Source organism: Mustela nigripes, chromosome 5, assembly GCF_022355385.1.
Source record: "Mustela nigripes isolate SB6536 chromosome 5, MUSNIG.SB6536, whole genome shotgun sequence".
Classification (NCBI taxonomy): Eukaryota; Metazoa; Chordata; class Mammalia; order Carnivora; family Mustelidae; genus Mustela; species Mustela nigripes.
The window spans coordinates 79,066,514-79,082,552 of NC_081561.1; the positions used below are offsets into that span (position 1 = coordinate 79,066,514).

The following is a 16,039-nucleotide window of genomic DNA, read 5'->3' on the forward strand; positions in this document are numbered from 1 at the left end:
TTTAGTAGACTTAATTGTTGTTTTATTTTACAATGGGAGATTAAAAGCAAAAGCAAAAAAAAAAAAAAAAAGTGGGGAGAGGGGATTTCAAGGAAGTTAGTTTTACTCTCTCTTAGAACTAGTAATACACCATTTCATTTTCTCACAGGGAAATACATTATTGGAATAGACTTCTTCCACACCCTGTGTTTCTTTTCTGGAATGTTATTTACCTATCAGAGGAAGAATTCCAAAATAAGAGTCAGTGCCAAACACTTGCCACAGAGGGAGTCGGGTCTGGAAGTACCTGGTACAGGAACCAATAGGTTTTGTACCCAATTATATCAAAGACTATTGAGGTTCTCACAACTATAAACCTAGTCAAATAAATTCTGGATATTTACATCAACATTTCAAAGGTATATAATAAGTTCAACATTTTTTGTCTGTTGTTAATCTTCTAGGAAAGAATTAACCCTGGAAGTCCTTGTTGCCTAAAACACTAGCTTTAGAGCTTTGGAGAAAATAGTTCTAATTGACACAATTTGTTAATAAGTTTTTGGTTTAAACATAACTCACATTAGAAAAACCTTGGAACCAATGACAGGATTACTGGGTTTTTGTTGTTGTTGTTGTTTTTCTCATTGCAGACTTTTAATTCATGGTGAGCAGCACTGAATTACAAAATAAACTTACATAGTGCATTTACACACTTCTGCACTAACACAGCAAGGTGCTAGAAGGTCAAGTTATTTAAAAAATTCAATAAAGGCATGCCATATATGTGTATATGTGTGTGTGAGTGTGTGTGTGTGTGTGTGTGTGTTATTAACACTGCTTCCTTCAGAAAAATCTGTTTATAGTCATTTAAATTTTAAAAATATGTTTCTGTTTCACCCAATAGAAAATTAGGAATAAACATAACTCTAGCCTCATTAATTCTGTTTGATAAGCAGGGCAGGCTTCTGGGCATGTGACTGACTTGTGAAGTCTCAGGCCTCAACCCTCCTGGGTTTAACACTCTGCTGTTGCCACCTTGGAATCTAAACAAGAAGTCCCACATTTTCAGTTTTCACTGGGCCCTGCAGACTACCTCAGTGGCCTGGTAGCATCTCCTAGTTAAGAGTAAGTAAACACATACCAATGACAATTCCAAAAATAAGAATAAATGTGATGCTCTTTGATGGTAATTACCTACTGCTGCCATCTTTGGCACATTTGTATATTATTTATGTTGCTATTCCAATAGCCTGTGACATTTCTTTTAATTAGAATAACTAAACCATTTTACAATTAATTTTTAAAGTATTAACTTAAATGTCAAAGCGCAATTTTAGTTTTTCTTCTCCACCACCTTCCACTGCTGTATGTTTTACTGTGAATATGTATGTTGGTTTCCTAGGAAACCAGTCTGAGGGGGGAAAAAAATGATTAGCCATTTTCTTAAATTAGAAGCTACCTTTCCAGAAGTAGTGTGTTTATGGACAAGAATTTTATAACTACTCTTTTTTCTCCCTCAATACTGCCATATCACCACTGCTCCACATAGAAAATATCCTGTGTTGGTTGCTGGAGGGGAGGGGTAGAGGGGTGGTATGTGGTATGGTATGTGTGCTGTAATGAGGACTGGATATCATAGAAGACTGATGAATCACAGACCTGTGACCCTGCTTAAAAAAAAAAAAAAAAAGCTCTGTGCTAATTTCAAAGCTGAGTAGAGAAATTATAATTAAGGTAAAATATATTTACAATATATGAATTTCCTCCCAACTGTGGCAAATATTTAAAACAAAAATCAAAAAACCTAGAGTATAAAAGCTTGAGTTCAAATGGTAGATCAAGTAAAGGTAGACAGTAGGAAAAAGAGTTTCATTTGTAGGCACTGCTGCAAGAAACAGATGGTGAACTGACTAATAAAAATATCTATGAATCAATGATCTACTCTCATAGAGAAAAGTTAACAGAGAATTCTGACATAAACCTTTCGACTCTTAAAGTCCTTAAGTGTAAATAGCATAACTTCTTTATTCTCCTTTGGTTTTGAAGTGAACAATAGCCCTGGGTTATAAATATTTTACACAACTCCTTAGAGTTTTTCAACTGTTCAAATATTCCAAAGTGCCTTTATTTTTATTTTATTTTTTTAGTGCCTTTATTTTTAAAAAGAATTATTCCTCTTTCACTGAAATCAAGAAATCAAGAGAAAATAAGTAAATATACATACTAAGATGAAAATTTGAAAAATTATTTGGGTATTATTAATGTTTCTAATTGTATGTATAAAAACAGTGGGCCATTGGCATGGAGTTTTATAATTTAATAAAAAGAATAGTACTTAGCCAATTAATTAATTTGAAATGGGACAACCCTTACAACATTAAGACTTCTATGACTTTTTCATGAGAATAAATCTCTTTCATTGAACATATATAAAAACCCAAGTGTAGGAAACAGACATAGCCATGTCTGTGTCCATACACATACAGTCACACGATTATTTACTTATTTCTAAAGGCAAGGGTACAGGAGAGAAGTTCTTAGAAAAGCATGGTAGGAAAAATAGAGATACTGATGTTCCAAGACTCCAAGACATCCCATGTAATCTTGGACTAACCCGATAGTGAGGAGAAGGCAGGAAACACTTCCTAGTCCCCCCCAACTACCTCTAATCCCAATACAACACTATGAATGGCATGGGCACTCCAGGTGCCAGGTCTTAAGATCATAAACGAAACAAAAGGAAAAGTCCCTGAGCCAACATCTGGCAAACACAGACCACCTCTGTTAACAGTTTTTAAATAACACAGTACAGATTAAATTTTTAAGCTTCACTTGGAATACTTTTTTTTTTTTTTTGCAAATAAGGGAGAAAGCTAAAAATTCTTTCTTGATTAAGTGCTAATGAAGTCTTAATACTTGTTTTCACCCATGCCATGAATTTCTAATTCGTTTCAGAAATAACAGGTATAGAAGAGAAAAAGTATGATAAGAATGATAAGGAATTGGGTGGGGTTATGGACATTGGGGAGGGTATGTGCTTTGGTGAGTGCTGTGAAGTGTGTAAACCTGGCGATTCACAGACCTGAACCCCTGGGGATAAAAATATATGTTTATAAAAAATTTAAGAATTAAAAAAAAAAGAAAAAGGAATGATAAGGAATTGCTCCCAAAATTATTTTTTAAGTTTTTATAAACTTTCTAAAAAGGAATCCACTTATGAATTAAGAACTTATCGATTTCAGGGCACCTGGGTGGCTCAGTGGGTTAAGCCTCTGCCTTCAGCTCAGGTCATGATCCCAGAGTCCTGGGATTGAGCCCCACATGGGGCTCTCTGCTCAGCAGGGAGCCTGCTTCCTCCTTCTCTCTCTCTGCCTCCCTCTCTACCTACTTATGATCTCTGTCTGTCAAATAAATAAATAAAATCTTAAAAAAAAAAAAAAGAACTTAGCGATTTCAGAATGAAACTCCAAATTCTTTGGCTCCACTCAGTAGCTGTATGGCCTTGGGAAAGGCACTTAATATCTCTAAATCTCCATATCCTCATCTGTAAAATGGGTTCAGAACAGTATCTACTATGAGGAGTTCTTGAGTAAATTAAATTAGGTAAAATAAACATCTTCACAAAGTACCTGGCACATGGTAAACAGTTGGGGAAATTGATTAGGCATAGAGATGTTTATACAGAGATGCACAAACATTTAAAAAAAAAAAAAATCAAAGGCCCACTATATTTCCAGCCTTATGTAATTATCTACTTGGGAACTTTGTATTAGAATTTTAATAAAATTTGCTTCCTAGAATCAAAGGTGAATGTTTTAAAAGGTTGTATCTGCTTGTTATGCTAAATAAACAGGAAAATACAAGAGAACAGGTCCAACATACCATCTTTTCCTTGATATTTATTTTCATTTGTTCTGACTGACTGTGTGTCGATGCCATCTGGAACCTAAAGATAGAAAGTGGGCCAGTGAGTCATCTCCAACTCACAACTGGAGAAATGGTATTGTACATAATTCCATTACCAGCCTTCGGAGTATAAGAAACATACTCAGAATTGTAACCACCACAGGAAAAAAAAAATTACTATATTTATAATCAACAAGCGATCATCCAGCAAATATTAGGTTGCCCCCAATTTGTAGAGACATAATACTAACCCCTATAAGGAACATGAAAAACACTAAGAGTCTTTGCCATGGGTGTGTCTGGGTGGCTCACTGGGTTAACTGGCTGACTCCTGATTTCAGCTCACGTGTTATCTCAGGGTCCTGGGGTCAAGCCTAACTTCAGGCTGTCAGGCTCTGTGGTCAGCGGGGAATCTGCTTGGGGATTCTTACTCTCCCTCCGCCCCTCTCCCCACACACTAATAAGTCTTTTTTAAAAAAAAAAAAGTTTCCTTGCCATCAAGCACACCACTATTTAGTTGAGTGGTAACGACAAACTTAAAAAAACTGCTAATATCTAGTAACAGAGTAGATAAAGAAATTGTGGTCTATCCATACAATGAAATATTATTCAGCAATAAAAAGAACTGAAGTACTGATACAAACTGTAATGTGGATGAACCTTGAAAACACTAGACTAAGTAAAAGGAACCAATCACAAGACAGGATTCCTTCTCTACAGAATGTCCAGGATAAGCAACTGAGATAGAGATATAAAGTAGACTAGTGGTTGCTTAGGGGTGAGGAGGGCAATACATGAATGACTGCTAATGGGTTTCTTTGGGGAATAATGAAAAAGTGCTAAAACTGACTGAGGTGATGGTTATAAATCTGTGAATATACCAAAAATCGCTGAACTATAGATTTTAAATGGGTGAATTAGATGGTATTTGGATTATATTTTGATAATGCTGTTATAAAACAAAATTGCAAGTTGACATGTAGGAAATAAAATCAAAATTCTTCAAATTAAAAAAAAAAGCACTAATAAATGTGAGCTAAATTAAAACTAAATTACCAAGCAGGTAATATGAGCTCAGATAGTCAAAGAAACTCTTTTTTGAAGGGGTTGGGGCAGTGACACCTGAAAATAAAATTGTAGACCTCCAAGGGTTTATAGATACAGGAGAACATGGCTGGCTCCCCTCGCCAGGAAGTGCGGCCAGGTAATACTTCTTCCTTCCAAGTAAGTCTTCAGAAGGAATTCAGGAATCAGGAAAGGCAGTCTAGTTCAATCATACACAGAGGTAAGTTTGAAAGAATTACTTTTTAAATAATCACTCTATTGGATTTTCATCTCCAGTCAAATGAAGTGTTTGAAAGGATGACAAAAGCTTTCATTTCACCTCATGCCATTGACCAGGAAGGACTCTCCCCTTCACCGGCAGCCTACGAAGAGTCTAGAAAAGCATGAGCCCACTGGTGCAGCTCGTAGAGGACAGTGTATAGTGACTACTCAATCACAAAAGTGGCATGAGGGTCGTGATGCTACTTCAGCTCCCCTCAAGACAGAGCAAATACCGTCCTCCTCCCTCTGCCCACAAGCCTGTGGAAGGCCAGCCCTCCACAGCACAATGAACACAGTGAGCAGAGCTAATCTTCCATACGAACATGTATTTTGGAGCATGTGGTCAGAACTTCTCCTTAGCAAATGAAGATACCAGTGCCGACAGTATTCCTTTCTGTATAATATTTCCTCATGTCAGCAAGGGCTTTGTGAGGAAGCATTTTATTTTATTTTTTTAAGATTTTATTTATGTATTTAACAGACAGAGATCACAAGTAGGCAGATAGGCAGGCAGAGAGAGGAGGAAGCAGGCTCCCCGATAAGCAGAGAGCCCGATGCGGGGCTCGATCCCAGGACCCTGGAATCATGACCTGAGCTGAAGGCAGAGGCTTTAACCCACTGAGCCACCCAGGCACCCTGTGAGGAAGCATTTTAAAATGGAATAGCCAAATGTGTACTTCTTTGAGAACAGAAGAACTGCAAGTGAAGATGTCTGGCCCCTGTTTCCTTGAGGAATGGGAGACATATCTCTAATGGGTGGCAGTGTTCTGATTAAAGGCATGCAGTGTACGCAAATTAACGTGATTTTAATTTACTTGTGCTGTTTCTCTCTTAATGGTGCCATCAGATGATACAATCCGCCCATTACCTAGGAATCAAACCATGTGGCTTAGATATTACTGAGAATTTGCTGTAAACTGCTGCTTCTAGCCGTGAGTAGCAACATCCTCTTGGAGACTGGCAGGAATCCCACAGCAGACATTTTGCTTAGACTCAGTTCTCTCCCCCTCCCCCTTTTTGCTTCCTCTTAACTCCCTTAGGGAGGGTTCTTTAATTGGGAAGGAAATGTCATAATACTGTATTTCCTTACCATTCATTTTCCTACATCTGGAAACCTAGTCCAGTCCTTCAACCCCAGTGGCTGTCCCAAATAACCACTGGGTGGTATGCAAGTGTTTAACTGCCTCACAGCAGTGAGAGACCTGCCTCGAGCAATCCAGTGACCCCAAAACTCCTATCAAATAGACTGGAGTTGATCCAAAATTGCCTATGCAAACAGAGTAGCAATCTGAAGCCATTAAGGATTTCTCAGAAGAATAAAATGATTACAGAAAGAAAACCTCTACATGGCAGAAAGATACTTTAAATACAAGGTAGTTTTCTTTTTTAAGAATCATATGATTTTTGGTACCCTTCATTTGTAGTATAAATAGGATATCTTGTTCAGATAACTTAATATCAGAATCATATAGGGAAACCCAAATACAACAGGACATGCAGTGGTTAAAGGCACCTACTTCGAAGTCACACAGATTTGGGTTTACTATCTACGGGACATTGAGCAAGTTACTTAAAGTCTATGAGCCTCAGCCGTAGACTGGAAATGGTAATACCTCACTCGCAGGACAGCTGTAAGGATTAAATGAAATAAGCAAGCAAAGTAGTTAGCACAGTAAGTGTTCAGTTGTGGTGGCAGGAATTAGTACTACTATCGTCACCGTTCAAGATTCCTTTTGTTTGTTCTCATTCCAAAACCCTCCTGGATCTTCTAGGCCAGGACTATTCAGTACACCTGAGAATAATCCAGAATGTAAATCCAATTTAACCTTAAGAATATCACTTAATTCAGCTAACTTTTTTTTTAGAAGATTTTTCTGATAAAGGAAGAGATGATATTAATTTACATTTTGTGTAAGCTCCTTGCGTCCTCATAGATGAGTACAAAACAACCCACCAAGGGGTTGTTCTAAGCAACTGAGGTCTCTCACTTTCACCATGCCCGCCCTGTTATCTCTTCATCCATCAGCCCCAGTCTCCTCATGGATTCCAAGAGCTTCCATTATAAATTAATCATCCTGACAAATATTTACTCAAATCTCCCACATGCTAGGCACTATGTTAAGGACTCGACACAAAGGGGAAGTTATTTCATATTTCAGGGTTCCTGCTTTCTAATTATACTGCAGTTAGCTCCCTAACCAACCCCCCCCCCCCACACACATACACATGCACACATACTTCAGTTCATCCCCAAATGAGTCTCAGGAAAGGCAAATATTCAAACAGGAGTTAATAACTAAGGAAGAATCCCTTGCCTCCTACTTTTCTGTAGTAGTCAGGACAACTAACACAAGGATTATCACACTGAATTTTAACTTGTTTAATTTTCTGCCCCAACAGTGTAACTTCTAGAAGACAGGTACTAGGTCTCTCTCATTCCCTGCCAGCACGGAGCTTTAGTGCCTGGTATAGGAGTGCTCATTAAGTTTTTAATTATCTGAATTAAAATGGATTGGTCTAACCGGCTCAAAGCCTTTATTCCTTTGCTTTAACATCAAAAAACAAAACAAAAAAAAAACCTACTTTTTCTTTTGACTCTTTCTGTTGAGCAAATATGTCTCTGACGTCAGGAATCTGGTACTGTTTGTTTTTTTTCCTCAAGGTCTGGGAGACTGTCTCTACTCGTTTCTGAACAGCAGCGGCCTGGGTCCGAGTCAGTGTTGACAAAAACACCATGCTTTCTTGGGAATCCCCAGCAGACTCTCCGAAGAGATCGGACAAACCAGCTTCCTTAAGCCACTCTTCTTCCAGTTCTCCCTCTAAAGGCAGTAGAGAAAAATGGGGTTTAAAAATCACAAGATATGAAAACTTTCACATTTCTTAAGCTTTCCAAACATGCTTGCTGACATCCTTCTACTGAAGTCAAAATGCAGTGCTAAGAATCATTATCTGAAATTGGACAACAGCCATCAACTCCAGCCACAAAGATATCAAATTTTAGATCCATTTCGTGTATACTCAATTAAAAGTTTTAAATGACTTCACAAGTGATTAACCTCTATAACATCCCTGCTGATTAACCAGGGCAAGATAGTACTGCTCCCTTTCTAGAGATGAGCAAGCAATGAAAAGATAACTTACTTCCATCAAGTTACAGAAGGAAGTCAATGCTGGAGATACCCATTAAAGCCTTGTTTCTTGGCTTAAATTCAGCACTGCCCTAGAGTCCAACAGTAATTGATGGAAAGGCCTGTTTTCTCTGTTCACTGTAGCTGACATGGACTATTGCAAAGAAGTAAGGAGTATCTAGACATCGGGGACTAATCAATTTCAAATTAAGTTTTTAATGCCCATAGTAAGCACATCAGATTCACATTTTTTACAAATTAAAAAAGAAAAGCACACTATTTTAAACAAAAAAAATAGCTTATTATAGGAAACTAATTACATAATAATTCAAAACACTAAAAGCAGAAAGTAAACAGTAAAGCAAATATTATATAAGATCTATGAAAATTACAGAAAAACAGAAAGATAACAAGAATAGATTCCCTCCAAGCACTAAGTTTATAGAGGAAAGTGAAACACCTATGACCTGAGACCTCAAAGACCTTCATCTACACACCACTTCTCCAGGTTGATAGCCACGTGACTTTGGACAAGTCACTCAGCCTCTCTGTTCTCCCATCTGCAACATAAAGAATAACTGTCCTGGCTGCCGTGTAACCTTGAACGAGAAAACGTTCCAAGGGAAGAGCTTTGCGGAGCTCTATTACAGCCTGTATATCCTTCCACATTGTATAAACTCCTTGAGGGCAGAAGTCTAGTATATCCTCAGTTTTAAGAAACATAAGGTAGTGTCAGGCATTCTGCACGCTGGGTAATAAAAACTGTTTACGGACAATAAAAAGCCAGCCATTATTATGAATACGATTAAGGTAGAATGCCGTATACATGTATGAAAACAACCTGCTGGGGTGGGGGTAGAAAAAAAGCAGATATTGACATGCTAGGTAAAGAAAACAAGATCTAAATACAGAGGCACTTGACCCATTAAAAAGTAGAGGTAAAATTCAAACCATTTAAAGTCAAACAAAAGGCATGGGCCTTCTTTATAATCACATTATGAATAACAATCTATAAATTCATTTTATTCTTGGAAAATTATGAAATAGATAATGACACACAGCTATGTATCAGACCTGAATGCTATTTTCTGGGGAATATTTTCTCCTTATTCAGCAGACCACAGCTACACTGCTTCCATCCTGAAACTCTGAGAACAAGCATTTGGGCCATGCACTGATTATCACAAGTAAGCTCAACTTTACAGGAAAATTAGAAAGACTCAGAGTAAAATGAAGAACCCAAACAAAAGAATGATTTGACTATAATTTTATAAATCTAAGAGACATTAAATTATCTTGACAGAGTCCCAAAAGTTCATTTTTGCTTTTGTGTCAGAGACAACCCATGAAATGGGAGAAGATATTTGCAAATGATGCTACAGACAAAGGGCTGATATCCAAGATCTATACTGAACTCCTCAAACTCATACCCAAAAAACAGATAATCACATCAAAAAATGGGCAGACACTTCTCCAAAGAAGACATGCAAATGGCTAACAGACACATGAAAAAATGTTCATCATCACTAGCTACCAGGGAGATTCAAATCAAAACCACATTGAGATACAACCTTACGCCAGTTAGAATGGCCAAAATTAATAAGACAGGAAACAACAAGTGTTGGAGAGGATCTGGAGAAAGGGGAACCCTCTTCACTGTTGGTGGGAATGCAAGTTGGTGCAGCCACTTTGGAAAACAGTGTGGAGATTCCTTAAGAAATTCAAAATAGAGCTACCCTATGACCCTGCAATTGTACTACTGGGTATTTACCTCAAACATACAGATGCAATAAAAAGAAAGGCCATATGTACCCCAATGTTCATAGCTGCAGTGGCAACAATCGCCAAACTGTGGAAAGAGCCAAGATGCCCTTCAATAGACAATGGATAGAGAAGATATGGTTCATATATACAAGGGAATATTACGCCTCCATCAGAAAAGATGAATACCCAACTTTTGTATCAACATGGACGGGTCTGGAGGAGATTATGCTAAGTGAAGTAAATCAAGCAGAGAAAGTCAATTATCATATGGTTTCACTTATTTGCAGAGCATAAGGAATAACATGGAGGACGTTAGGAGAAGGAAAGGAAAAGTGAGTTGGGGGAAATCAGAGGGGGAGATGAACCATGAGAGACCGTGGACTCTGAGAAACAAACCAAGGGTTTTGGAAGGGAGGGGCGTGGGGAGATGGGTGACCATGGTGGTGGGTATTAAGTAGGGCACGGATTGCACAGAGCACTGGGTTTCTGCATAAACAATAAAAATCTTGGAACACCGAAAAAATGAAATAAAATTGAGAAAAAAAAAAAAGAAACATTGAATTAAGAAACATCTCCAATTTTTCTTTTTAAAGTATTATTGGTATTTTTTTTTTAAAGAAATGTCACAGCAAGGGGAAAAAAAATCTATGTATGTAGATTCTCTTTAACAGTTCAGGGCTAGGTCATTTACATAAGAAGTCCTCTGCTGAAAAGGAGATCAGTATTAGTGGGTTAATAGGCACTGACTCTTTTTTTGGGCATGCTGATCAACTGACACCCCAAAAACATACTTACAAACATATGGGTGGCACAAGGCAGAGAAAGAAAGATAAAATGGGATGCCTAATTGGCTTGGTCAGTAGAGCAGGCAACTCTTGATCTCAGGGTCGTGAGTTCAAGCCCCATGCTGAGCATGGAGCCTACTTAAAATAAAAAAAAAATTTTTTTTTAATTTTTTAAGAAGAAAGCAAATATAATAGATGCCAGAATTGGTCATCAAAAATTTAGTGACTGCTTGAATTTACGAAATTGAAAAAAAAAGTATAAATTTTAAGGGGGAAAAATGTTTTATATGTTTCTTCTATAATACCAAATATAGTAATAGAGATTGTGGGAAATATAGCTAGAAAGAAACTGGAGACAATTTATGGAACAAACAGAAGAAAAAAGCAAATATGGAGGCTGAAAATGCTAATGGCATACACTGTCCAAATCTATACCCACAGGCTAGCTGGCTAAATCTGCAGCATTATATCCAGTCTGGGGTACAAAATGACCAGGGCTGAGAAAGGTCCAAAAACCACCAGAGGGACTGGTAGGCAAATCTTCTTTTCCTTCTGGAAGGACATGGTGAGGAACAAGATAAGCATCTTCAAACATTTGCAAGGTTATCCCATAAAAACAGAACTGGCTTGTTCTGATCTTCCAAAAGCCAAAATGTCCAAGGTAGAGGATGAGAGATTGTGAATCAATGAGATAAAGTACATCAAGACAACTCAAGGCGACTGACCAACAGAAAAACAGTATCACTGCAAAGTAGTGAGATTTCCAGTCACATTTATACTCACTAGAGAACAATCAACCTTGTGGCTAGAATACCACAGAATGAAGGTTAGATCACTTCAAAGACCAAGTCGAATCCTAGGGGGTCTATGAAACAGTAAGTCTAGCCAACAAGATTCTAGCATCTCTCAGACCATGTGAATTTATTTACTCATGCTACATAAACGTGGCTGCTGCATCCATAGATCTGTTGCAAACAAGTAATTTACAAGCTGAAACAACTCGCATTATCTTATTTTGGTTGTCCTTTCTTTAATTTTTGTTGAGGCTACCATCCTCTTTATCCCCATGTAGCATCTCCCAGAAACATGCACACAAACCAAATTTTATTTTAGTTACTACCATCAGGTTCTTTGACAACGACCACTTCTTGATCTTGTCTGTTTTCACTTGATTTCTCGATATTTTCTATTTCCATCCAATAGGGCTCCATAGATAGTTCATCCAAAGAATCCTGAGAGCTTGATCGGTCAAATGGCGGTTTTTCGCGAACTTTGGTGATTTCCTGGTTCATGGTGTACTGACCATATTTGCGGCTGTAAATTCAAAAGGAGACATGGTTCATTTTAATATATGAGGAAGTAGTACAAATTCTAAGACATCAGGGTACTGACTTAACAATTTGGAAACTCCATAAGTTCCCCTTAATAAAACCAAAGAGATATGTATTTTGAAGCTATTTACCTAGAGATACCAATAATTATAATATGCCTGCAGAATGAACAAAAATTTTCACTGGCCAAAAAAAAAAAAAATAGCAGTGTGATAAACCATTTTTCCTTTCCATTTCATGTAAATTATTTTAAGATTTCTTTAAACCTATAACTGTTCTTAGAAAGCAACTGGTTAAATCTTGATTACAGCCCATTAGTTAATTGAGATTTTTTTAATACAGCATTTATATTTGTCATTTATATCTACAAACAAACTCAGTGAGCCCTTACATAACAAATATCTGCAATCAATAAATGAAATACTATTTGAATTTCTTTTTATTTTTGGAACCAAAACATAAATAGGAGAATGTCATATTACATTTGCTGTTATATCCTACTATAGAAAGCGACTCTTAACCTTTATTTGAAAATGTGCCCAAAGCTGATATGTATTTTAAAATATGGCAAAACATTATCGGGAGAAAACATTTATGGAAATTCTGAATAAATAGCTAATAAATACTGATCTCAAATACTATCTGTGAAGAAAAGGATAAATTGAATAAGTGAAAGTATTTTTATGACTTGAAGTTAACTACATTTTTTATAAGTCACATCCCAAATACTAAAAGGAATTAAAAGATGCTACAATAAATAAGCTTATATATATGTATGTGTGTGTGTGTGTGTGTATAAAATCCCCATATACAATAGAAATACTAAATTTTTGTTCTAATCCTTTTTTATATTGAGATGGGGAGCCTATTTAAAAAAAAATTTTGAGTATGGCACTTCCTCTTTGTATTCAATTTCTTTTTTTAAGATTTTATTTATTTATTTGACAGACAGAGATCACAAGTAGGCAGAGAAGCAGGCAGAGAGAGAGGAGGAAGCAGGCTCCCTGCTGAGCACAGAGCCTGATGTGGGTCTCGATCCCAGAACCCTGGGATCATGACCTGAGTGAGCCGAAGGCAGAGGCTTTAATCCACTGAGCCACACAGGTACACGCACACCCCCTTTTTTTAAAATATAATCTGAAAGGCGTCTGAGTGGCTCAGTTAGTTAAGCATCTGCCTTCAGTTCAGGTCATGATCCCAAGGCCCTGAGACTGAGGCCCATACGGGGCTCCCTGCTCACCAGGGAAGTCTCCTCCCTCTCTCTTTGCCCTCCCTGCTCCTCTTCTCTCTCTCTCAAATACATAAATATTTTTTTTTTAAAGAAAATATAATTTGAGTGGGGACAATAATCAGGGAACTAGAGTTTTGTTATTCTAATTTCAAATTGCTCTTTTATCTCCCAGGAGGATGTTAGGAAATAATACTCTGCTACACGGGTTTTCCTACTATGCATATGAAAATAAAAAATACCATAAAACAACATTCTTTAATACTATGTGAACATTTTCCACATTCAAACTGGCCTTTCCCATAATTATTTAAAACAGAAGGATTTAATACTACATAACGGAGAGGGTCACTAAATTTTGGTCATTTCTACCTGTTTAATTCCAACTGGTTTCTTAGAGAAAGCAAAACACTTGCTTGTTGCTACAAATGAATACAATATAACTGACTACTGAACTGTAATATGCTAACAGGCCGGTTTTGTTCCTTTGAAGATGGTTCTCTCTGCCCTACTTAAGAACTTTAATAATGCAGGTTGCACGAGTGAACAATCGCTCTATCTCCCCCGTAGAAGTCTAGGGTGGTGATGGGTTGGCGTTAGGAGTAGGGCCAGCAGGAGGAAGTCTATAAACATATTAGTGTGTTTCTCTTTCCTTCAGTCTCCATTGTCCATTGTTTGCCTCCCCCATCCCTTAATTCAAGGGACACTTCCTCCCTCCCTACCCAAACCATCCTGTTTACATCCCTATATCCCATCCTGGTCCTTTGGCCTTGCCCCACTGGCCACCCCTTCCGCGTTGTCATTTTAGTGACTCTTAAATTAGACTCTTAATTTATCAGACTTAATAAATTAGACTCTTAGACTCTTAAATTAAAATGTGAATGGGAAAGCTATCTCTCTCTTAAAAACAAAAACTTCAGGGGTGGCTGGGTGGCTCTGTGGGTTAAAGCCTCTGCCTTCAGCTCAGGTCATGATCCCAGGGTCCTGGGATCAAGCCCCACATCAGGCTCTGTGCTCAGCAGGAGGCCTGCTTCCTCCTCTCTCTCTCAGCCTGCCTCTCTGCCTACTTGTGATCTCTGTCTGTCAAATAAATAAATAAAATCTTAAAAAAAAAACTTAAAAAAAAGAACATAAATTTTATTTTTATTCCTGTGATAGCAGCTCAACCTATCCACACGTTCTATTCCTTAATCCTGCTTTACCAGGATCGTTAAACTAATTGACAGAATGTCTACCAGATTCATTTTTGGTTTATTTTGTTTCAACTATGTAGATGCCCCATCCTTGTTTTTGTCTTCTTTCCCATTATAATATAAGACTGTGGTCGACCTAATTCCTATCTCCTGCAACCCTCAATTCCGTGGGCAACCACAATAAATACTGTGGAATGTGTGAAGTGTAATGACCGATGCCAAGTAATTTGGTTTATCTGTTCACAGAAAAGAGGTGCAGTTGAACTAAAAGTACATTAAGCTTCTCACTTCTGAAGGAATGTGTTTATTCTGGCAAGAATTTTCCTGTAAATTTCCATTAAGATAGCATGTGCAGAAAAATGCAAGGGCATTGAGCAATAGCATTGTTACGTAAATATACCTTCTATATCAAGCCCTGCTTTCAAAACAGGCAGAAAGCAAAAACCTAATCGCCTAGTGCTAATGAATAGACTCAATATTTTTACTTTAATAAGATTCAAAGCTGAATAGGTTTTTTATAATAACCTGATGATACAGAGTCATGGAATGGAGGATTTTTTTTTTTTCTTTTTTGGATCATTGGTAAATGTTGGAAGAAAATGTTTTCTTTTTTAAACATTAAGAGTATGGGGTTGGAGAGAGGAGGCAAGCATTCAGTGGTAGACTGCCCTCCTTAGCGTGCCATAGATGTTACATTTCCTCTAAAAATGTAGCTGAACGTTTTAAAATTACAGTTTACATCAATAAACCGGTTGTGTCACTTCTTTTCTTAGAATGTACTCTACTTTTGAACTCCAGACAGACAATGGCTAAAAGTGTGGCTCTTCTTAAAACTGTCCTGGTTCGAAGCCCGTTAACTCATTCCTTTCTTCTGTTTCTAGGACTACGTTATCTGATACCACATCCATTCTCCAAACTGGGTTCAAGATCATAAAGTAACATCTGCTAGACGTAATGAAGTGCAGAGCAGAAATATTTTTACATTTCCAAAAGACCCAAGCCAACACGTGGTGCTGAAATTAAAGAAACACGCAGTTTGTACCACAGGCAACTACCAATCACCCTCTCCTGACTTACTGGCAAACAACTGTGCTATGTCAGGCTTCCTTACGTGCCCTCCAGAATCCCACGTGCCAATCATCCTACGGCCACTCTTCAGAGACTCTCACATTTCTCACCTTTGACAGCTCTAACCATAGAACCAGACACCGTCATCTGAAAGAAGCGGCCTCCAGCAGGCTGCAAACTTGTGCCCTGTGCTGCGCGCATCCCCACAAGTCACAGTATTTTCGCCATGTCTTTTTTTCCTGGGTACTAACATTATTAGCTAACTGACACTTACAGGCCTGCGCGGAACGAATGTCCCGTCTTTTTCCTCTTGCTCCCATGTTCTTACACT

General features: G+C 37.7%; 1 protein-coding gene across 7 annotated transcripts in view; it reads right to left on the reverse strand.

Annotated features, from left to right (window-relative positions):
- Positions 1-16,039, reverse strand: part of ARHGAP18 (Rho GTPase activating protein 18) — a 196,981-nt gene that overhangs the window by 49,188 nt on the left and 131,754 nt on the right. For all 7 annotated transcript variants that reach the window (XM_059400700.1, XM_059400705.1, XM_059400702.1 and 4 more), the window contains exons 2-4: positions 12,009-12,202; positions 7,795-8,030; positions 3,862-3,925 (exon numbers count right to left, since the gene is read on the reverse strand). In XM_059400700.1, coding sequence (XP_059256683.1) covers positions 3,862-3,925; positions 7,795-8,030; positions 12,009-12,202 — 494 coding nt within the window. The remainder of the gene's footprint in view (positions 1-3,861; positions 3,926-7,794; positions 8,031-12,008; positions 12,203-16,039) is intronic.